This window comes from Mauremys reevesii, linkage group 6 (assembly GCF_016161935.1).
Source record: "Mauremys reevesii isolate NIE-2019 linkage group 6, ASM1616193v1, whole genome shotgun sequence".
Classification (NCBI taxonomy): domain Eukaryota; kingdom Metazoa; phylum Chordata; order Testudines; family Geoemydidae; genus Mauremys; species Mauremys reevesii.
In genome coordinates, this window is record NC_052628.1 from 18,279,381 (window position 1) to 18,304,285 (window position 24,905).

At 41.1% G+C, this 24,905-nt stretch overlaps 1 protein-coding gene across 3 annotated transcripts in view; it reads left to right on the forward strand.

Annotated features, from left to right (window-relative positions):
* The window catches only part of RAB27B (RAB27B, member RAS oncogene family), a 140,929-nt gene that overhangs the window by 85,441 nt on the left and 30,583 nt on the right, over window positions 1–24,905 (forward strand). The window contains exon 1 of one of the 3 annotated variants that reach the window (XM_039545089.1): window positions 12,814–13,086. The exons of 1 other annotated variant lie outside the window; for it this stretch is intronic. Coding sequence is in view for 1 of the 2 variants with exons in the window: in XM_039545088.1 (XP_039401022.1) it covers window positions 13,623–13,681 (59 nt within the window). In the remaining variant the exon portion in view is untranslated. Of the gene's footprint in view, window positions 1–12,813; window positions 13,087–13,566; window positions 13,682–24,905 lie in introns of those variants that run through there. One more of the 3 variants, XM_039545088.1, reaches the window with a different exon arrangement.

Below are 24,905 nucleotides of genomic sequence, written 5' to 3' on the forward strand. Positions count from 1 at the left end.
TGTGACTCCACGTTAAGGCTGCTTTAGTGCCTGAGGAGTTTACACTTGATAATTGGTTGGTGAAATCTGAGTTGGGGTTTGTACCCCGGGTTTTAACAGTGTGGCCTGAGGTTGGTACTCATGCTCTTGAGCCATCGCAGGACATCTTGACAGTGAGTTTGCTCCAAAATGCAGCAGTCAGACTGGAAAACTTACCTGGTCATTTTGGTCATTTCTACTATTTATTAAACCTTTTAATCTGAAGTGCTACAGCCCACTGTGTGTCAAAAGTTTGCAGCTCTCCCACTGTGTTGCAGATTCTATAGCCTTACCTGTTCCTTTCTGGCCAAATCTCCTTCTCCTTCTCCTCTTCCTCCTAACTGGGCATCACTTCGTTTTACCCAATAAATCCCTCCCCTTGCTTCTGTTGTTTATAGTCACCTGCAGTCTCCAGCACCTTCCTCAGCCACCTTTCCAGCCTTTGTAGCTTGTAGTAAGGCCATGTCTCTAACATATCCCTGCCTTATCCACTCAAATTGCTCCACATTCCTCTCTAATTTTTATGAGGCTCCCAGGGGGACTGCCACTCCTGTTCCCTCAACACCTCTCCTAATTGCTTCATCAACCTCTTTTCCACAGATTTTTTTCTGTAGCTGATTCCTCACATTTAGCACGCAATTTCCCCCATCATTAGAACTTCTCTGGCTGCTGCAATGTATCTAATTTCCCTGAATGTTGAAAAGGGATCAATAGTTGGTCCAAGCATTTACCACTAGGCTTCTTGTTGAGAGTGAGGTCAATATTCATTACTTCCAATTCATAAATCCAGGACCTCCGCTGTATGAGTACACTGGGGAGTAGTTTGGTCTCTTTGTAGAAGTGTTGAGCGGTAGGTCAAAATTGACATTATATTTTGTCACGCATTACACTGTAATCCTTACTCACAGCAAATGATTATCTGGAATCTGTTAACAATAACATTATCTTGCAGCAGTTTCACAGAATTAGTCATAGATATATTTAGAGGTTCTTTTTGAGAAGATCATGGTTTCCTGACAATCTTGTTAGATTAATCTTTACAATGAGTGAAGAGTTCCTTTTGCTCAGAACTCCATAGACTGAATAATATTTTCCATTGACCAGCAAAGTTTAATTAAAAAGCTCTCATTTTCTAGTATTAAAGATTTAATCTAGTTTAAAGCATTTTACTGCATATGGCATAAAAAATGAGAGTATTCGGTGCAACGAAGGGATTCATCATGCTTTTACAGTTAAAAAGGGATCCATTTGTGTGACATTCCCCAGGGTACAATCTGGACTGCTGAATAGCTGTGTCCCTTCAATTCTCTAACCTGAGGGGCCTTTTACACTGTTGTGCTGTGAGAGCACCTATTCCGGGCTTGTTCATGCACAGCCTCAAGCATGCAAAATCACTCCCAACTGAAGGACATGAGTGCTGCTAGCCAGTCACTCCTGAATTATATTACAGAGCAACACAAGCAAACTCCAAGTCTGAGACATGTCCCCAGAAATGTGTCTTTTTCTGCCCAGCACCCTCTTGGACAATACTAACTCATAGAAAGATCATCATTTTATTAATGACATGCACACATCTTGTTAACTCAAATGGAGGTTCCCAAACACACACAGGTTTAGATAAAACAATAAAATAAGTTTATTAATTACAGAAAGATAGTTTTTTAAGTGATGACAAGCAATGAGGCATAAAAGTCAGAATTGGTTACAAAGAAATAAAAGGTAAAACGCTAACTAATACCTAACTTAACAAGCTTAGGCTATGTCTACACTAGAGACCTTACAGCGGCGCAGCTGTACTGATGCACCACTGTAACATCTCTAGTGTAGCCACTCTATGCCAACCAGAGAGAGCTCTCCCATCAACATAATTAAAAAACCTCCAACAAGTGGTGGTAGCTATGTCAGCGGGAGACGCTCTTCCACTAACATAATGGTGTGCACACTACCACTGATGCTGGTGAAACTTATGTCGCTGAGGGAGGGTGTTTTTTTCACATCCCTGAGTGACATAAGTTTTGCCAACATAAGTGGTAGTGTAGACTTTGACCTAAGTGGACTTGAAGCAAAAAGTTTTTTCTCACTGAATGCTTGCAACAGTCTGGCTGGATCTCTCAACCAGGATCACTCCTCCAGTTTAATTATGCTCTTTGTCTTTCAAATGTTGTTGATGCCATGAGAAGAGCGGAAAGAAGAGAGATGAATTGTGTCCTCTGTTCTCCCTTTTTATAGCATTTATTTTCTTTGAAAATCATCTCCAGCTGGGTACTGGCAACAGTAAATCTGTTTTGGATGGGAACCCCCAGCTTTTTATTTGCCAACATGTACATTTCTCACCTACGCTCTTCTTCCTGCTAAAGAATAGCTGCTTACCCAGGTGATCGCCCATCTGATTTTGTTGACACCTGGCTGAGGTGTCAGTTTGCCTTTTGTCTCTGATGAACTAGTTTGTGCCTCCTTTTCTAACCTGGGAGCATGTCTCAGTAATGTCCTACAGTAGAATCTTATATCTTTACATACAATGTTGCTACACACATTTTATCACGGCAATAATGGTCAGTGAATTATGAGTTTTCAAATTATACCTCACAAGGTATACTCTGTACAAAATTTATCATTGTCTTGTAAGAGTGGTGAACATAGGGTATAGATTGTCACAATTTGGTAATATGTATGGGAGCAGATATGAGGAACTACTTACATAAAGGAGCTAGTGGCTCAGACAAAGCTACATTAGTACAGTCAAGTGATTACAGTTGGAACTGCTAATCAGAAAATCTGGGTTCTATTCCTGGCTCTGCTGCAGACTCGTGGGGGTGGGGGATCTTAATTAAATCACTTTCAAAGATTTTAATGCCAAAAGGAACCATTCTAATCATCTAGACTGACATCCTGAATAATACAGAGCATAGTTATTCATGCTGAAATCCCTGCATCAAACTCAGTAACTTGTGCTTGAACTAGAGCATATCAATTAGAAAAACATCCATTCCAAGATTTCAAGTGATGAAGAATCCAACATATCCATTATTTAAATCCTCTGGAAATACTTTTCCGACAGTTAATTGCCCTCACTGTTAAAAGATTTGTACCTTATTTTGAGTTTGAATTTGTCTAGCTTCAACTTCCAGCCACTGGATCTTGTTAGGTCTTTGCCAAATTAGAGTACTCTATTTGTTAACCTTCTATGGCTTAGTTAACCTTTCTATGGCTCAGTCTGTAAATGGGCATTGTAATACTTCTCTCATGGGGATTAATAGACACTGAATTATCTTTACAATATGGGCCAGATTCTTTGGTCTGCCAAAGAGAGCTGGTCAGGAATTTTCTGCTGGAAAACCATTCCATCAGAAATTCAGCTTCCACAAAATATGTTGCTTAAGTTATTGCTTAATACGCCTTTGGAAAGCACTCAGAAACTATGATGACAAGACTGGTATAAAAATGCATATAGACTAGACTAGATTAGAACATGAACTTTTTCAATGTTTCCAGAAGTTTTGATCTTTCCGTTGGGAAAACCAAAACAAAAACTCCCAGGTTCCCCAAGATATCCAGCTCCCTGGCAGCCCATCTGGTGTATCCCCACTTAAGTAAAAGTGTTGGCCAAAATGTACAAATTGGAGTGCCTAAAGTCAGGCACCTGCAATGAAGTGTAGGGGTTGGCTGACAAATAAGGGATTACCAGATTTGTGCCTATTACATGGCTGACCTGGGATGAATTATAAAAGGAAAAGGTAAAAGGAAGCTATCAAAGACATGGGCCATAGAAGATATACATTAATCAAACACAAGTTTGGGGCTCAATAAGAGGAACTGGATGAAATTCTATGGTCTGTGTGTTACAGATAAGCCTGGATGATCTGATGGTCCCTTCTGGCCTCACAATCTATGGATCACAGGGTAATACTGTATCCTCTCTCTTCTCAAAGCTGGAAAGGCCTTGGGTAATTATCACCCAGTAGCTTGAGCTGATTGGTTCTGATTTTGAGTTTGTGTTTTGGAACTACAGCAAGCCCTGAAGAGACCTGTAACTGAGCCTTTATTTTCCCCTCTTGGGGTGATGACTCTGTATGCTGGTTTACAGCCATTTAGACTACAGAAAAATCAATTCCCTAAAACTGTATCATAAAACAACCAAAGTATTATCTTTAAGACAGAGTGAGGTTAAGGCGAAAAGTTGCCAACAGGAGTGGACTGTGCTAAGCACCTGAAATAAAGTGGCCTAATTTTCAGAGGTGCTTAGCACCCATAACTTGCACTGAAGTTAACAGGAGCAGCATCCTCTGAACAGGCCATGTTGATTTAGACACTGAACTTTAGTCACTCAAGTTTTCCAATTTTGACCCTAACTTCTCAGAGTCTTCAGTTCCTCTCTAGGGACAATGGTATTTGCCACCTTTGTAAAGTGCTTTGGGATAGTTAGGTATTGGACTTGATTTTCCATGGCCTTGCACCTTGTGTAGGGTTGCCAAACCTCTAGGATTGTCTTGGAGTCTCCAGGAATTCAAGATTAGTCTTTAATTAAGGATTATGTCATGTGATGAAATCTCCAGGAATTTGTCCAATGGCAACCCTAACCTTGTGGCGTCATCTACTCCAGTAGAAATGGATGTAAACTATCAATTCAGAAAGATATTGGAAGAATGGGGCAGCCGGGCAGGAGATACTCTTGTGCAGTGGCTGGTGTGTGTCTTGGAGGGACTAAGGAGTCCATTTAAAGTGGCAGTCATCCTCTTTCTCCCGGAGAGCTGCGAAAGAAGTGGCCAGACCAGAGCTGCAGTGGTGCAACAGCTTTCAGCACTAGCCTTGTAGCTGGTGTGTGTGTCTGTTTGCTTCATGGGGCAACACCCTCCTCAAAAGTACCTTTGGGATGCACTGTTCCAAGCCATTGCTGTGGGTATGGGGATACCCTTTAAGGTCCCAGAGCCTGGTTGGTGTGGCGGGGAGGGGAGGAGTGGTGGTGCTGGGGCAGAGGCAGCAATTTAAAAAACAGCATCCAGGGTGGCCAGTTATTGCCCTTTACATTGCACAAGCATTAATGACTCCGAAAGGTGCAAGCTGGTGGTGAATCAGGACCCAAACGTGTTACATAAGTGCCAAATGACATAAGTGCCAAGCGCCTGTAGTTAAATGATGTAACATTTGAAATATGCTATTCTAATACTCTGCTCAGACTTTGAATGTTTCTCAGGCGTGATAACAACACGAATGTCTTGTAGCTGCATGGAAACTTTTTGGTTCTGCCTAATTAATCAAATCTGGACCTTTCTTACAGCAAAGTTTATAACACGTCACATGGCACACGCTAGTTCTGATGACAATTGCTGGGGAGTGATGATAATTATTCAGTTTCTTTCTCTTTCACTCTGTCCTAATTAACTCAATGGTTTAATCACTAAAACATCTCTAATTGTGACATGTATCAATCTGTCTGCCGGCAAAGTTACAAGAGGTCTTGTCTAAATATGGCAGTGATTGAATATGGTAGATTTTCTCGGCTGTTGTTTGTTGGCTCATATTCCCCATCTGCAGCTATCAGGACAGTCACTGATTTAGTCATGAAAATGTTTGTGAATGTCAAATATTTCAGATACTAGCCCAAACGTTTATTCAAAAACGTTTTCTGGAGGTGCACGACTAGGGCTGGTTGAAAATTTTCCATTTAAACTTTTTTCTGAGGGAAATATGGGTTTTCTATTAAATGGAAATTTTCCTGGGAAGTGGCTTCCTTCCTCAAAAAAAAATAATGTTTTTTTCATCTGGAAATTAAAACACAAAAACATGTGCTTGGGGCTGCACCTTGGGGCAGGGCGGCACGCCGGTTTTTTTGTTTTTGTTTTTTGGTTCGTCGGGGAAACGCTGGAGGGTTTTTTTTGTTTCGGAGGCATGGCGCTCGGGGTGGCGGGGCTTCGGGCGGGGCTTGGGCAGTGCAGCGTGCGGGGGGCGGGGCTTTGGGTGGCACTTGGAGGGGCGGCATGGCGCTCAGGGGGCAGGGCTTTGGGCGGCGTGGTGCTCAGGGGAGCGGGGGTTCGGCAGCGCTCGTGGGGTGGGGCTGCGGCGGGGCGGCGCTCTTCTTTTTTGCTTGGGGCGGCAAAAAAAGTTAGAGCTGGCCCTGCAAACCATTTATTGGTTTTATCAGCTTTCGGATAAAAAAATTTGATTTCCAAAAATGTGGCCTACCTAATGAGTCTGTTACCCAGAATTGATGCATTCACCCTGATTTTCAATCTAATGTATATTTTCTAAATTAAATAAATCTTGTTTTCAGAGAATTGGTCTTAAAATAATGATTGTGAGTCAGGAATTGTTTTTGTTTATTTTTACAGTGCCCAGGAACATGCTAAATGCTTTACAGGGCAAACCGAAAGATGCAGTTTATGCCTCGAGGATCTAGCAATTGAATTTGAGAGGTGATGAGGCAAGAGCAAATGGGAAACTATAAATCATGGGATAGGAGGATAGAGAGTAAAAATTACATTGGTGAGATTATGTCATTACTCAGTTTTTAGGCATGTGCATTTCTGGATGGTTTAATTTCTGAGATTTTAATAATAATTATTGACTGACTTCTTAAACATATTCAGGAAGAAGTAAATCTTCTTCTGTCTACATTAGAAAAGTTGCATTGGTTTAATTACATTGATTTATAATCAGTCTAGCTAAACTGGTGCAAACCCCTAATGTAGATGCACTTAAACTAGTTCACCTCTTGCTTAATCTGTTTATCTTAATTTAGTAATTTACACTAACCTGATTTAAACCAGAGTTAAACCAGTTTTAGGAGTTTGCATGAGGGGTTTTCATCAGTTTAACTAGATTGAATATAAATCAATTTAGCTTGCATCAGGAAATTACAAAATTAAGCTAAACTAATTTAAGCCAGAATTAAATTTGTTTATGTGAGTCTTCACTAGGGGGCTTGCATTGGATTAACTAGATTGAATTAAAATTAATTTAATTATTCAAATGCAATTTTTTTCCAATGTAGAGAAAGCATTAAAGAGGGATTTGAATGGGGAGAAGATAGTAGTTTGGACCAGATAAAGGATCAGTAGTCAAGTAATATATAAGGGGAGAGAGATGGCTGCAAACTGCTCTTAAAGAGAAGGAAAACTTATCTTAGGATTCAGTCAGCAGTTGCCTGGGGACACTCAGTCAAATATGTGGGTACTCAAAGAAAAGGTGAAATAATGTGTTTGTCTTTTAGCGTGGTGTAATATAATAGTTAATGCAAATATTCTATTCAGAGGGATGATAAATTCAGATCCAACCTTTCTTCTAAGAGAAGGTTCATTCAATACATGAGATCTATTTATTTTTTTACTGTAGTCATTTTTTAAAGTAATTGTTTAGTCACTATGTACAGTATGACATTTCTCTGTATCTGGAAAGAATAGGGTCCATCCACATTTCTTGTTCTTGAAAATAATACTTAATTTTAATTAGCAGAGACTTAGGCAGGAAACCGAGGTGGTCCTTGAGTGAGGGACATTCCTTTTGTTTAAGAGATCCACGGAAGCAGAACATATGGACTGTTACATGTACTCACAGCCAATTCAAACTAAAAAAGAAAAGGTATCCAGAAATTAGAACTTTTTTGTGAAGGTACTTGTCTCTAAAGTCTCTTGTCAAAGCAGAACATTTCCAGCAATATAAATGGAACCAGTAACCTGCAGCGTCAGTAAATGTCTACATGACAGAATTGAAGCACTGTGAATTTTAAGCCAATTTGGAGGAGGCTTTAAGGGATCATAGAGTGTCTGTTTTGAAGCAGGGGGTCTTACCGAAGTGTTTGCCAACAGAGTTTGATTTCATCTGCTCACAAGCACTGGTTGTTACTGTGGAGACTACAGGGAAAAAAACGTACCAGGGGAAATGACCTGTGGGAAGAGTGATGCATGCCACATGAGCGGAAGTGAGCAGCTGTCATTTCACAGGTGAGCAGTGTTGGAACTGCCATAAAAAAGGACACACCCAGCACTACGTGTAGAAGCCCAAATGAAACCAAAAGAATAAAGCTGTTCAGGATGTGGGTGAGAGACCATCTGCCAGTGGTAGTGACGGTGCAATTGTAAATGCAGACAGTAAACAAACTCCAGATATAATTTACACAGAACTATAAGAAGCTGATAATCCCTCAGTCCTGGACATAGCATGTGCATTTCGACCAATTGCCCAGAAGGATTATGAAAGTTTACTTGCAGCTATTCCACTTTGCATGCCTCTCTGAACCCACTCAATTACAAACAAACAAACAAACAAAAAAACAGAGTCAGCAGGGGTCCTGCATGTTAAAACTGCATACTAGAATCAGCCATCACAGTGTTGTCTGTGCTTCTTACTAAGGCAGGGAGCTCTAGACAGTCTATAACAACGAACTGAGACCCCGCTACAACCTGCCCCCATCTGTTCTGCCCCTTTGCAGGTGACCTTTTGTTTCTCCAGACACACCCCACCTCTCTACAAAACAATAGCAGCTGCTCCACACAGTTTGTCATGTAAATCTATTCAGGCCCCCAGCCAAGATCTACCAGGCCTGAGACGTGAAGAATGAGTGGAGCATCTCTGGGTATGTCTACACTGCAGCACGGAAGTGGGGTTCCCAGCATGGGTAGATGGACTCATGCTAACTTTGCTCATGGGAGCGCATTAAAAAGAGCAGTGTGGATGTTGCTGCATGCTTGGCGGCTCAGGCTAGCTGCCTGAGTTCAGACTTGGGGGTCAGGCAAGCTTGGACTTGGGTGGCTAGGTCCATCCACCTCAGCCTCACATTGTCCCCTACACCCCTCCTCCCACCTGAAAGCTACCCCATGGCTGGGTCTCTGCCCCGTTTCTTCCAGCTTTGAGAATTTCACTGCCCTCTTCTTCCTTTGTATTTATTTCTCACCTCTTTTCTTTCATATCCTTCTTGTTTTGTTCTTCCTCTTATCCTTCATTTCTTTCAACCCTGCTCCTCACTTCTCTGCTCCCCTCACTTTCACTGGAGTCCACTTCTCCCCACCTGTAGCTGCCTCTTCTCTCGCTCCCCTTCACTCTGCCTGCCCTACTTCTCCCATTCTGTTTTCCCCCTTTCTCCCCTGACTTGTAACCCTACTTTTTTTTTCTTTCCCAACCTAGTTTGTGCCCCACTATTCTCTCTCTCAATGAGATAAACAAGAATTATAATCGTTAATCCTAAAAAAGAGCATTAAAAGGGATATACAACTTCATGCTCCAGAGTTTACCCAAACTCTATGAGGGATTAGGATAATACACTCATGGGGGACTGATTATCCCACATCTACCTACTGTAGTGTTTCTTGTACCTTCCTCCGAAGCATACTGGCTGCTGTCAGAGGCAGGCTGCTGGGCTAGATGGACCAAGGGTCTGATCCACTGTGGAAATTCCTATGCACCTCTTCTTTCCCACCGTTTTTGGCTCTTTGAGGGCGAGGAGGGGTGACAGGATGGCAGAGGACAAAGGCAAAGGACCCCAAAGAATTAACCACCAAGAGACTTTAATGGAAACCAAAAATGTGCCACAGGTACCACTCACTCACCATTAGGTCCAGCATTGTAAATAGAAAAGGCAAAAAGGCAAAATTCTAGCGCTTCATCAATGCTAGTTCAAACCAGTTTCACCAGTGGCATTAGTGGGCAAACATCAACAGATTCTAATGGAGTTTTCCACGGGTAAGTCAGCAGAGAATTTGGCAGTTAGTTTTCTGATCTCCCACATACAGTTGTATTATATGTACAGTCCTCCTCAATCTATCTAGGTATTTATACCATGCTCATCACCATGGTATCTGAGCTCCTGGTCAGTTCTGAGCTCTGAACTCACACCAATAGACAATTATGCTATTATATGGAAGGCTGCAATTTTATCAATGAATTCCAGGAAAACTATAACTCCTAAGTGAAGATTTTTCATGAGAGCCCCAAGATACAATTATTTCCTTTTATGTAGTAAGTAGAAAAATAAATAAATAAAGTAAGAAAGTGAGATAATCAAAACACTTGTTTCTTATTTACTGTTATTGCTTTTCCTTTCCCACAGCTCTGCCTCTCTCTCTTCCTCATGTTTTTATTTTTAAAATGGAGAGTAACTTTGCTTGGGGTCTCACATGTACCAGTTAGTAGTGGTGTGATGCAAGTTTCTTCATCCTACCATCAAACGTCCCTTCACAGCATTGCATAATATACTGATCTAGAATACATTTCACTGTCTCAGTCCTGGGCTGCTGCTTGAGTGGACTAAGGTGAGGCCAGCAAATTCATTTTCAGTTGTGCTGGGAGATGGATTTGAACCCAGGTTTCAGAAGTTGAAAAGTTAATGTGCATTAACACATAGTGTAAACCAGCCTCCTTAAGCTCCTCTTTCTCTCATTTGTTATTATCATATTTCCCGGTGTTTGTCATATAGTTTGTTTTAGGTCACACCATACTGTAACAACTTTATTGCATGGCCTAAAGCAAACTATATTCAGAGATTCTATGACCAGGAGAGACCACTGTGATCATGTAGGCTGAGTTCCTCATGCTACTCCAATTTTGTTCTGAATGCAATAGTTATTACTCTGATTGATTACAATATAGTGAGGCTATAGAATATACAGGCCTCTTATCTATGTGCTAACTAGTGACTTTGTATACTTAGTGGGACAGTATTCCATAAGAATATGCTTTCTCCTCCCATATTGACTAGTTAGACAATCATAGAATATCAGGGTTGGAAAGGACCTCAGGAGGTCATCTAGTCCAACCTGCTGCTCAATCTCCAGACAGATTTTTACCCCAGTTTCCTAAACGGCTCCCTCAAGGATTGAGCTCATAACCCTAGGTTTAAGCAGGCCAATGCACAAGCCACTGAGCTATCCCTCCCATACAGCAGGTCCATGGGGTAAGACGGTGCCATTTTTACAGATGCTTTAGATAGAAATATATTATTTATATTATAGTAGAAACATCTAAAGTCCTCAAGCAGGTCAGGACCCCTGACTTGTGCTAGATACTGTATATACATTTAGTAAATGACAGTCCATGTCCCAAAGATCTTGTAATCTAAAAGACTGCTATTCCTTAATGATTTCAAAGACTGATAAGAAGTAGATGAACGGGTTGAATGTTTAGGGCAGTGCTTTGTTCTGAATCTCTCAGCCTTTACTTCTGATAATACTACAGTCTTCTTTCTCAGAAACACAACTGTATTGCAGAATCCAGGTGCCACCCCCAGAGGGATTACAGATCAATGTTGGACACACGGACATGAAAGCTGGGTCTCCCACGGGCTGAGACTAACTATGTTGTTCTGAGACTGAGCTGCAAGATGTTCCTTTCTGCTTGCATTCTGTCTTATTTCCTTCTGAGATGCCACAAAGAGCAACTCAAGGACTTATATTAACACCAAGAAAGACTCCTTTTAGGAGTCTAAATGATCTGGGAAAAGGGTAAACAGTGAGGTGTCAAAACTTGCAGATGATACAAAATTACTCAAGATAGTTAAGTCCAAAGCAGACTGCAAAGAGTTACAAAAGGAATCTCACTAAACTGGGTGACTGGGCAACAAAATGGCAGATGAAAATCAATGTTGATAAATGCAAAGTAATGCATAATCCCAACTACACATACAAAATGATGGAGTCTAATTTAGCTGTTACCACTCAGTAAAGAGATCTTGGAGTCACTGTGGATAGTTTTCAGAAAACGTGTTCAGTGGGTTTTTTTGTTTGTTTGTTTGTTTTGTTTAAACTAACAAAATGTTAGGAACCATTAGGAAAGGGATAGATGATAAGATAGTAAATATCATAATGCTACTATATAAATCCTTGGTACACCCACACCTTGAATACTGCGTGCAGTTCTGGTCACCCCATCTCCAAGAAAGATGTATAGGAAATTGAAAAGGTACAGAGAAGGGCAACAAAAATGATTAAGGTTATGGAACAGCTTCCATATGAATAGAGATTAGAAAGGCTTATTCAGTTTGGAAAAGAGATGACTAAGGGGGGTAATGATAGAGGTCTGTATAATCACAGATAGTGTGGAGCAAGAGAACAAGGAAGTGTTATTTACCCTTTCACATAACACAAGTACTGGGGGTCACACAATGAAACTAATCAAGGAAATAAGGATTCACCCTTTGCTCTGCTATTACAGACCTTTTGACTATGTTCCTTTTAATGGGCATATAAGAGTCAAGGAAAATGTTTTTTGACTTTATTTTGTTTTGCTAAAGTGGTGGCTATTTGAACACCACCCATGCATGGTGCCACCTGTGGAGCGGATGATATGCATACCTCTCAACTTTACCACATTTGGAGAGAAATTACTCATTTTGTTCTCAAAATTGCTAACATATTTGGCACCCCCTTGCTTTTATTATAGAAAATCATTTAAATCAGACATAAAGAGTCAGGGACCAGAGGAAGAATCATTTACACTAAAAAAAGGGCTATCATGGCATTTTAAGTTTCCTGCCTGAATAATTTTTGGTGTCTTATGGGTCTTTGTCACTCACTGTGCCCCATGTTTGGCCTTTGGCAGGCTCAGAGGTCTGGTGGTAATGCAATAAAACATATAGTTACATAGAAATGATTGTTAAATGCAACACAGAGTACTACAAACACAAAAAGTAACCCTGAATGCCGAAATACCAACCCAAGCATACTAAGTGGTATCTCTGTCTAGATACTATCCTGGTAGGTTAATCAATGCAACCCCCCATGCTAAAAGAGGGACTTAAATTGGTGCAGATAACCTGCAGCAGCTGATCACATTTTATTAAGCCTGACACTGCTACCACACAGCTGTTAGCCTGTGTGCAGAACATCAAACAGGGCAGAGCCTTTAACAAAGGGCAGAGTGTGTATTTAGCAGTTAGTACCTGCAGTTGAGTCACAAGCAAGATTTGCCCGAGGTTAGTGCCTCACATCCGTGTGCAGGCACTCAGGGCACGCCTTCTTCTCATACAAGCCGTGCAGACAGAAGCCTTGTCAGGCTAGCTCCCAGGGGTGGTGCTAAAACAGACTTCAACGCCTTCGCTGCCCTGACAGCAGCGGGATCACATAATCGCTCAGGACGATCAGAGTAAGTTTCTTGCCTGGCACTTTTAAACATTTCCCACCACAATCTGGGTTATGGGGGGAGGGTCTGCCTGGGAGGAGTTGAGCAGGGGACGGAAAGGTAAAGCCAGCATCGGTCCCTGAAATCCGACACCCAAGTTCACACGCTGGTGAGTTTGGCAAGCAGGGGAGAGAAAGCGAGAGAGAGTGTGTCTGCTCGCTGGAATGTACTCACACCCATCTAGCGTGTTCCGAGCTGCTCCGTAATTGTGGGAAAAGGAAGTTAGGCCTAACATGGCAAACAGCTTTTTTTATTATTATTATTTCTTTGCTTCTACCTTTTGGTCATTTCAGATTATATTGGAGAGGCTTTTTTTTTCTTTTTCTTTTTTTCTTCTTCTTCAAAGATCACACTTTTCTAGGGCATGGGCCTTTATATGCCAGCAGGTAGACCTCTTCAGTGATGGGTCACCAGAAAACTGTTGCTTGGTGCTCTCTGCTTAATATTTGCATATCAAACAGCTGGTTTTTAAAAAAAGCATTGAGGTGTCCAATGCTTCCATGTTATTGCTGTTAGAGATTACACGTGTGCTTTCTGACGAGCTCCAAGGAAAACAAAGGTTGGCACAATGTTTTTCCCGTTCTTTAAACTTTTATTATGAACTTAGTTGTGATTTCCCCCACCCCCCTGCCACTTTGCCCCCCTTTATTGTTTGATTTTTGTATATGATTTTATAACTTACAGCACTTGGGAGGGATAGCTCAGTGGTTTGAGCATTGGCCTGCTAAACCCAGCATTGTATTTTCTGAACGCTGATAAGGTTCTGCTTTACTTTAATAAGAGGTTACTGCTGATGTTTGCTGAAGCGTTCTTGTTATGTTCTACCTCCAGTTTTAAATAAAAGTATTTTGTCATGGTGGACAGTAGTTTTTACTCCTTGTCGCGGGTGATTGTACTTAAGTACTAGCACTTTTTTTTTATAGCACTAGACAACCTGGAAAACATTTTGTCCTCAGTTATGCCCCATGAAAGTCAGTAGGATTGCATGACGTGTAAATGGAGCAGAACTGGTCTCCCTAGTTCTGTGTTTATTTAAAATGTAGGATGGTTAAGGGCAAGGTCTGCTGATGGGTAGTCCGGATTTACATCAAGTTTAGCTGAAGGATGCGGATGAATTTACAGCAAGTTTTACATTGGCATAAAAGGGAGTAGAAATTTGCTTCTTGTTTATAGTGGCTAGTTTTTGTATATAAAATGTGAGCAGTTCAAATTCTGGCTTCCATACCAAAATGGGCATTGTCTCCCTCCCTCCCCTCTCCCCCATGTTGTTGTGTCTGGAATAAATTCCTGCTGCTGAACTGTCAATGTATTAAGAGGCTTTCCTGGGGGAGCAGAGAGGTTTCCTTGCAATCAATAGCGAGTTGCTTCACAATAATGAAAAGGTTATATTGATTCTGCTACGCTGAAGGGCTATTTGAGTTTCACCATTATTGCTCATGAGGGGGCCATGCAAACTTGCAGCAGAAATTGGATTATCCTATTCTCCTGGCAGATGTCACTTAAATGGACACTGTCAAGGCTGACATGCACAAAATGTTTCGTTCCCCCTCTCCCCAATTTTTTTTGGCTCAATTAGCTTTCCAAATAAAAAATAAACCACAATTCAGTGATCCACGTAGAATAACCCTAGAGCAGTGGTTCTTAACCTGGGGTGCACGCACCCCCTGTGGGTGTGAGATTCCTGGGGGTGCAAGATGTGCCAGATTTTTTTTTCTTTTTAAGAAGGTAAATAGTTGAAAACACAAATTAAGCGCAGGCACAATTACTTTGTTTCAGTAAACCTATGTATTTATTAACATTATACATTTTTTTAAATGATTACTGTAATATACAAACAAATATATCTAGGTTTAAGGGGTGCGAGAACATATTTTGAGAACCAAAGGGGTGCAGGCTGCAGTAAAGGTTAAGAACCACTGCCCTAGTGCGTTGGGTTTGTTGTGATTTGTGGATGCACTAATCTCCTTAGCAGATAGGAGTGGAGGGTCATAATCTTAGTGTGGGATGGACGGGATTGAGTGTCATGGGGTTTTAGTAAGGGACATTGGACCAGTCTGTATATATCTGGATATAACTAGTTTAATTTTCTCTTTTAGAGGCAGGAGTGGACACGATTATATATGTCTAAATAAATTAAGTTAAATATCATGCCAGCTGTTTACTCCTCTGGAAATCTGTTCTTGAGGAAGGAGATAAGTGAAATCGACAAGTGATCTCTAGAGAATTCCTGTCCATTTCAATCTCAGAAGGAGCAGAACAGCCACGAGTACAGGAAAAGAGGTGCAAATCCACTTTGGCAACTCGGACTATGTCTACACTACTGCAGTAAATCGACCTATGCTATGCAACTCCAGCTACATGAATAACGTTGCTAGAGTCCACGTACCTTAGGTCGAGTTACCGTGGGGTCTACACCGTGATGGGTCGACGGGAGAAAATCTCCCATTGATTTACCTTACTCTTTTCGTCGGGGGTAGAGTACAGGGGTCAACTGGAGCGCAATCTGCAGTTGATTTGGTGGGTCTTTACTAGATCCACTAAATCGACTGCCGGTGGATCGATCTAAGAGCATCAGTCCCCACTGAAGTGTGAACCTGCCCTCAGTGCCCTGCACTGATCAGCTCAGAGCTGGGATTTTAACACTATTGTAGGTTGATAGTTGTTTTTGCTTTCATTAAAAGGGGTGATATAGATATATTAAATCTGTTTTATAGGTGGATAAATTTGTGGGATGTTTTACCTTTTGAGTGGCCCAATTCATTCCTTTTGAAGCAGTTGATCTCTTGGGGGAAGGGAGGGAAGAGGCTTCTTGTATATTTTAAGAATAAATTCCCTGTTCTGCTGAGATAAAACCTGTAATACACTCACTTGGAGGCACAGGGTTATTCTGAATTAGGGGCAAGAGAGACAGTAGTTGCAAAACCAGAACACAATACTCTTATTCTGGAATAAAACTGTCCACACAAGGAATTATTCAGAAATAGCTATTCTGGAATAACTCCATATGTAGGCAAACGCATAAAATGCCAAATTCTGCTGTAATTAACACTTCTGCCCCACTAAAGGAGAATGAGTAAAGCTAGAATATAGTGTGGCGTGTACAAGAAAATCAGCTATCTAGAAGTAAGATACATTGCTTTTCATTCACCATGTTACTGATTGAGAAATATTATTGCCACAACATATCTGTAATGGTGTCAATTTACTCTAAACTGATAGCATTTCATGCACTTGCAGCCGCAACGAAACATATTTAGTCTTTTAAACGATAACAAAGCAGAACTCCTAGCTATAACCTCATTCTTCAGTCTGTTTTTATGTATTTGGGAAGGTGTAGAACTACACCATTATTTTATATCCCTCCTGAACTCTGTTTTACAAGATCTTTTAAACTAATTGTGCACATTAGTCTGGAGGCAAAAATCATTCACCCAAGGGTAAAATAAATCATATGCTTTCAGGCATGTGAAAAGAGAGGGCTGAACCCTGGAGTTATGCCCACTGAGACCAGCTGACTATCTGTCCCAAACGTTTTTAATTCTTGATTCAGACTTTTTAAAAACAGGAGATAGTTTTCCCAAGCTCCAAATGCTCAACTGAGCAAAACATTTCAGTGTGGCGCAATACTCTCAAGTCAGGGGTTGCATGTGAATGCTAAAGAAGCCAGAGTTGGTAGCCCTGCATACAGAATGTTTGCAGGTCCGGCTCAGTTGTGATGTTCAAGTTTGAACAGCTGTAGAGATAAGCGACAGCTCTCATGGCACTGCACTTTATTTTTGCATTCAGAGAAACAACACTATATTGCACCTGCTGACAAATCTGCATCAGGGTGTAGCAACCCATTTAAAATGTCCTCATAAACCCTCCCTTAGTATACCTAGAAACTCTGAGGGCGGACTCTAGAAAACACAACGTGCTTGCTGCCAGAGTACATGAATTTAGATGTAGAGGTTGCTATTTAGAAAATGGCATGGTTAAGAACTGCTGGTAAAATACATTGCCCCTAAGAAATTGCAACTGTGCACTATGTGGTATATCAGATGCCTTTCAACACTCATGATTTTTATATACTATTGTTATGGCTTTTAGACAGAGAGAGTGGAATTAAGCCATGATGTCAGAATCTCTACAGTCTTTTTTCCCCTCTGTGCTGAACCTTTAAATTTCGGAGCTCACCCGGTGAACACAGTACAGCTATATTTTATTCTCAGATTTGCTGTGGAGACCACACACACTGCTCTTTCTCATTGAGACTTTACTTTTGTTGTTTCTTTTAGGTTGTTTCCCCCTTCAATCTAATACATTCTTTTTGGATTGAAAGTATTTGTTTTGCACTTCGTACATGGAAACATTAATGCAATAGCATTCACTTCAGTGGATTTATAGCAATGATGAATTTGGCCCTAAGTGTGTCAGAAAAATAAGTTTGATTTTTCTTCCCATTTACCCCATCCTTTTGTATACAGCTTAGTATCCTGTATTGTAATACAAATCTGCAAAGTGTCTTTATTTTAGCTCATGTTTTATTAAATGACAGATTTAATTGCTGACCTGAAAGAATGAGGAGATAGAATTGCTTCTGTGGATTAAACCACAGCAAATTCAGAATGCAATAAATGATTCCTTGGTGGATCAATAGATAATGGACTACATGCTTGTTAATCTTGTAGAGTTCACATTTAAAAAAAACCCCTACATTTTCTGTACCAAAAGAGTATCTAAGATGTTGGCTTTCATTTAAACCTTAAGGAATTGTTTAGTTCCCTGATATCTATTTAGGGGAGGGATAGGTCAGTGGTTTGAGCATTGGCCTGGGTTGTGAGCTCAATCCTTGAGGAAGCCATTTAGAGATCTGGGGCAAAAATCTGTCTGGGGATTGGTCCTGCTTTGAGCAGGGGGTTGGACTAGATGACCTCCTGAGGTCCCATCCAACCCTGATATTCTATGATCTAACACAGCCAGTTGATGGTTGTCACAAGGGTTCTGGTATCATCAGGAAGGGTGATGGGCAGTAGGGAGGTGGAGCAAATTGCTAATCTTCCCTGATACAAGTCCTGACTCACTTCACCTCCCTGCAGCCACAGTCTCTCACTGATCTCAAATCTACCTGCCCTAAGGAACCTGTATCTCCACCCTTGGGCTGGGCAATTAGCCCGGTGAGACCAGAAATGGATGTTTCTGGAGGTTAGAGAGGGACCTGCTGGATGCAAACTTTAAGGGCCTGGTTCTCCTGTCACTGACACCTGTATATATCTGCAGTAGCTCCATTGAAGTCAAGGTAGTTCCACTGGTGTAAAACTGTCATAAGTGAAAACAAGGCACAGGATCTGGCTGGCAGCAGGCAGGAGAAGCTGCGGCTGGGAGACATTAGAGTTTAGATTGCTGTTGTTTGTGTGTGGAGTCCATGCATGTTTTTTTTTTTTTTGCCCTGGGGAAAGATGGTGAACATGTTAGGGGGCAATTCTAGGATACGCTGAAAGATTTTACTCTTCTTTGCCTCTGTGCAGCTCACTGAGAAGGAGCATTTTTTTTCCCCTCTCTGGGCACTGTAAAGTGTTAAGCATTCTGGTGTAGTCACTTGTGTCTGCAGAACGGAATATGTTTTAACTCCAAGAACTTTTCACTGAATAATCAAATTGCTTGAATATTCATGTGGGCCTCCCATAGAATGGAGAAATAATTGACTATTTCAAAAGTGATGATTTAAAGGCATAAAAGACCTCAATGCTTTAGAATTCACTCCTGACTAAAATGCTGCTTCCAATGAGAAACTTTCCTTCATTATGTGCAGTCCTTTAAGAGTCTCACTAAATAGAAGATTATTTAACAAACCAAACAATCTTTATCGCTATTGTACTTTTTTTTTTTATTTAAACAGAACAATACAGGAAACGTGAATCTGTCTGAACATATTGTAGGGAGAAGGATCAACAATTATCATTGATCTTAGTTATTAATATTCTTATTTGTTTCTGATAGCACTTACAATGCGTGAGGTGCATTCCAAACATTAAAGAACGTTTATCTTACCCCATAGAACTTAGAGCCAGAGATGAAGGACCTGATATTCAGTTATGCTAAGGCCCTTTTATGCCTTTCTGGTAGCATAAAGAGGCCTTGACATGGATGGAAATTACTCAGAAGGTCCCAGGCAGGTGACCAGCGACATAAGAGTGCTACATTGGTCTTGCTCCAAACCCCTAGCATTGGGGGCAGATCAGGGACATTGTCAGTGCACTAACATCATTCTCTGCTCCCTAGAGGGCCATGCAAAGCAGAGCGTAAATCCAAGTCTGGAGGCTTTTTCTAATTTACACAACATGCTGGATGAGCCTTTGCGTGGGCCCAGAACACTGGAAGTGAGTTTGTAGTTGCCTTTGCTCCCTTCTGTCCCAGCCCCAACCTCAAGAATGGAGGAACTGAAAATCAGGCCAAAAAGTAGGGGAAAGACTTGCAACATACAAGTGCAGTGGGTCAAGCTGGTAATTGGCCTTGGCTTGGTAGTACAATAATTTTACAACAGACGTTTGTTTCATTTTGTTAATCTAGAATATATTTATTTATAAGAATTGCAACCAAATTTTCAAATGTTACTACAGATTTTGGGATGCCTCATTTTTAGATGTGTCCAATTTGAGACCCCATGGTTTCCGGAAGTGCTGAGCACCGACCACCGCAAACAAAGGCAACGGGCACTGCAGGTGCTCAAAATCTCTTCAAATCAGGCCCAGGGTGACTAATGACAACTCCAAAATGAGTATGGTGCAGCTCGTGGGCCAGCTTAAAACATCTTGTGGGATGGATCTGGCCTGTGGGCTGTAGTTTGCCCTCCCCTGACCTGAAGCCTTTCACAGTGCTTGGAAATTAATTGCTGCAAATGCATAATGGGGCCTGATCTTACTCACAGAAGTGTCAATTAGGAGTAACTCCCTTAACATCAATGGAATTACACTGGTGTAAAACCAGTATTATTGAGATTAGAACCAGGTCAGAAATGTGATTCAGCAGCGTAGTGGCTCTTCAAATTTTAAAGAAATGTTTAGAAATTATTTAATTATCCTTAATATTCCCAAAACCAAATGATAACATGCATTCTGATTTCTCCCACCCATTTTGTCAGACTAGGCAGTAATTAAGGTAGACAGGGCTGGAAAACTTTTACCACCTTCTCATCCAAGCCACTAAGTGGGTGAAAAATGGCACCCCCAAAGCCACACCAACTCTGCACATCAGTGGATGTTTAATTTCCATTACTGGATCTTCACTCCCCCATTCACTATTGTGCTCAAGAAATAAATCCATTCAGTCCCAGTAACTTGTGTCTATTTCTATTCCAATTAAATCTCTCCCCAATCAGTTCTGCCTCCCTACTCAGTCAATTCTTTTCCTAAATCAAGGAATATTTCCTACCCAGCCAGTCATTTTAATGCTGCTAGTCAATCTGTTTGGAGCTCTGATGCTCCCATTTCTGTTTTTCTCCCCAGGCACACAGAAGGGTCTTGATATGTCAGATTCCTGTTTCCAGTTAGGGTCTTTCTTTCCTGCTTCATCTCTATCCTGTGAGCAGAGACTGTTCTGTTCCTCACTTCCTGCTTCTGAAAGTAGGAAAATATTTTTATCTGCCAATAAAAATATCATGGGCCAAATTCTACCCTTGTATAGATAGGAGCAACTCCTCCTTGAAGCCATTGGGAACTGTGTAAAAATACTGTATACGTGCAAGAGTAATTTTTTGGCCATGTATCTTTTCTTCTGGCCACTGACTGGACAGCGCAAAGTGGTATGACATTGCAGATAATCCATTCTCAGTCTAAAGGCTAATGTGGAATGATTCTGGATTTAGAATTCTGGTATAAAGAATCTAGATTCTGGTGTATAGAATACAGTATTTAGCCCTAGATATGTAACAGGTCAAAATGTTTCCTCATTTCCTTTGGTTAAGCACATTGTAGTCAATAACCAGAGATGTCTGAAATGTGGGATTTCCAGATCATGGGAGCTTTTGTTATTTAGACATTGCCCCTCAAACCTGAAATCCGTCCCCTCTCCTCCTCCCCCTCTCCCCCCCCCCCCCCAAAAAAAACCCCACACCCTTTGTTTTGGAAACACTGACACATGGTGTTTCTGAAACAAAATTTGCTCCCAGCTGCAGCGTGAAATTGACATTCTTGTCAGTGTCAGTGCTGCAATTAGCAAGAAGTGAAACCGGCCTGTGATTCCATAAGTTTGTTGGATCCATCTTGCTTTCACAAGAAATTTCAGGTTTGACGAACTGGCATTTTCCAACTAAACCGAGATCCAGCCAGCTCTAGGGGTAATGCTGTGGGAGCAAGAGGATAATTTAGTTTCATCTCTGTCAAAGAAGGCGCTGTGGTTAGCGGGCCAGGTTTGTAGTCCGAAGCGCAACATTCCATCTGGCAAATGGCAGCTTTGTCACCAGAGGCCAAATTCTGTGCTCGGATACTCATACCTTTCCTGTTAAACCCCGTGGAAGATGTTTGTGTGAATCTGAAGGTACAGTTTAGCTTCAGGTGCCTTCCCTTTCTTATTCCCCTGATCCAACAAACAGTTGATGATCTGTGAGATTTGCCCTTTTCTTTTATTTACAGTTTAGGCAGAAAGTTTGAGGACTTTGAACACTCAGCTACAGAAACATGTCACACAGAAAATTATCAGTTTGTCCACAGAGAACCAGAGCAGAACCGCACTGGAGCAATATAGGAAATGAAACCTAAGATGTGTTTAACTGAGATCCACATGTCAAAAAATGACTTAAATATTCTTTAAAAATTAAAATATTATACAAATAAAGGAAAACTAATCTCTTTCAAGGGTCCCACCAGCAGTTTCTGAAAATACCAGGTATACTAATCTTCCATTTTATTGCTGTGTGTGCTTTTTCTGTCCTTCCTTTCTTTGATTACTAAGGGCCAGATTCTGATACCCCCTTACTCAATACCTTACTCAGACAGTTGCCCCATTTAATGCGTCTGTTCAAGGTCAATTGAGGGTATCAGAATCTGGCCCAGCCTTTTCCTGCTGTGCTCTTGGTGGAGGTTTGCTAGACACAGTGGATGAATCTAGCAGCTTATGCTGTGTCATTAGAAATAATGGAGCCTCAGAAAACTGCACCACCCCAGGAGTGGTGGTAAAGGGTGACTAGATATTTATTTATTTATTTATTTATTTATATTTAAATACCAAACCAGGAAACCTATAATGGGGTGGAGCTGAGCAGAGAGCTAGAGAATGCACACGTGATCCAGCATTAACAACTGGGGTGCGCAGGGCTGGGAGGAAGGGATGAGATTGACTCCTCAAGTCCACTCTTCTACCATACAACCAAGCTCACTTCCTCCTGTTCCCCTCTTTCCCTGACCCCTACCTTACCAGCCTCTTTGTCCACTGTTAGACACTTCAAGCCCTAGCTGCCTTCACTGGACCTGATGCTGCTAATATGCATGTAGTGAGGCTACAATGCAATGGATTGTAGGGTATGTCCATTTGTACATGTAATACAGTGTGTGGTAACACACTGCAATTGTGGTCGACAGAGGTGGGTCTGGGATGGTTGAGACGTAATATTGGGAGAGGTGGTTGGACAGGCAAGGAACAGGATGGGGTGGGGAGAGGGAGGCCAAAAAGTTGAAACTGGAGGAGATGGGGAGGAAACTGCTGTTGATGGGACTAGCCAGGACACTGAAACTATACGAGACAGTCGGGTGATCCTGGAGCCACTAGGCACTACTGAATAGAAATAATAACAGTGCCTCTCTCAAGTCTCACTGTCAGGATGGGGGGCAGGTGAGTCCCTAGCTAGGTGGATCACTAGGTCCAATCATTTTCAGCTCTGTATTCCCACCTCTTTACTATAGCTGCTTCCAAAACATTTAGTTTAAAAAAAAAAAAACCCTAAAAAGGGATTTAGGAGGGAGGGATAGCTCAGTGGTTTGAGCATTGGCCTGCTAAACCCAGGGTTGTGAGTTCAATCCTTGAGGGGGGCCACTTAGGGATCTGGGGCAAAAATTGGTCCTGCAAGTGAAGGCAGGGGGCTGGACTCAATGACCTTTCAAGGTCCCTTCCAGTTCTAGGAGATTGATATATCTCCAATTATTACTTATTACTAGGATAATGAAATTGATCTGGGTGTACTCTGAGCTGTATCCTAGGCTGGGATGAAATCAGCATGACTCCTTGTACTTACACCAGCTGAGGATTTGGCCCCAAACAAGTGCTTAATTTCCATTACAAATTCTAAGCTTTAGAGTGTATTCCTTGTATCTGTCTGTAACCCTGGGTTACACCTAGGCACTCATTGTAAAGGAAGAGGTGGGAAGATTAATAAAACATGAGAAGCTGGCAAATATTCGGGTCTCTTTTGTGTAATATTCAGGTTTGGATTCTTCACCTCTGCTTCAGAGTTTTGAATCACCATATTTCTCTTGGTGGTTTGGTTTTTAATTGTCCGCATTCATTTAAAATATGGCCTAGCCAGTGTGCTCAGTCTTAATGACAGGACTTTGTCTTTACAAAGAAGTCCTATAGAGATCTTATGATTTCAGATTTAAAATCTCTTAGCTATGGTCAAACAGATGAAATATGGGTAATGATATCATGCTTATGCAGTTATATGGGAAGTCTAACCCAGTTCCTGTCTTTCCGATAACTGCACTAGCTCACAAGATTTCACAGAATTATTTTTTCCTAGCACTCTGGCAGATAAATACCAAAATTAAGGATAGTTTTCACTTTGATAGCAAGGGATTTAGAGGTTTTGATCAGCAACCAAGTTGCAAGTCAGCAAAAAGCAGCTAGAGAGGTATTTTTGAAAGGCTCCCATTAACTTTACAATTAGTTGGATTCAGCCCCTAAAGCATAAAGGAGAGGTGACATCACACTTGTAGTAGGTATCCTGATCACACCTACACTAGGTCTGATTACCCCATGAAGATCTTATTACATTGTTTAGTCCTTGCACAGCATTTAGTCTCAGATGATATGACTGCCCCTGGATTAGATTAGGTAGATATGATCTGTACAATATCCCTCTGAGTCCCCTCCATCCCTTTTCTTTTCTTCTTGATGATATTGATAAAAATCTGCTTAAATCTCTATACCTGTTTCTTCCTTCTGCTATGTAGGTGAAAAACTGGAAATATTTCATCACTTTTCAGTAGCAGTTTGCTTCTGATATTGTCAAAATCCTAGCATTTCTATATTTTTATAATCTTTGTAGGTATTTCTATACTATTACTTTTATTGCCAGTAATCACAGTTACGCTATTCAATCACTCAAATATGACAGAATAGATTGCACATTAGAGGCAGGCATACCCCAGATTAGTCAACCACGGATCTGAATTATCTACTTACTGAATAGGTTTTTGAAATGGAGAAGAATTTATATGGTCCCTTGTGGTATAACTGATCCCTTACCATGCACTCAGCACGGAACAAAAAATGCCAAGTGTATTTCTAAAGGATGATAACTTTAAGAAACAATCAACTATTTTCTTTATTTCAGTTATTTTTCATATTGTTTGGTACTAAAAAACTATTACTGTATTGCATTAGACAATCAGACTCTCTTTGCATCAAAGGTGCAAATATGGTGAGGGAACCAGTGCTACATGGAACATTTGTTTAGGGAATTGGGGAAGGCATTCAGTGTTGCTTCAGGCCTATTTAAGTCTGGCCCGAGGTTGTAAAGAAGACTGTTTAAAAGCAAGAGCCCAAGAAGCTGCATTAGGAAATACTGATGTCCTTGGATGACTCGGAACATA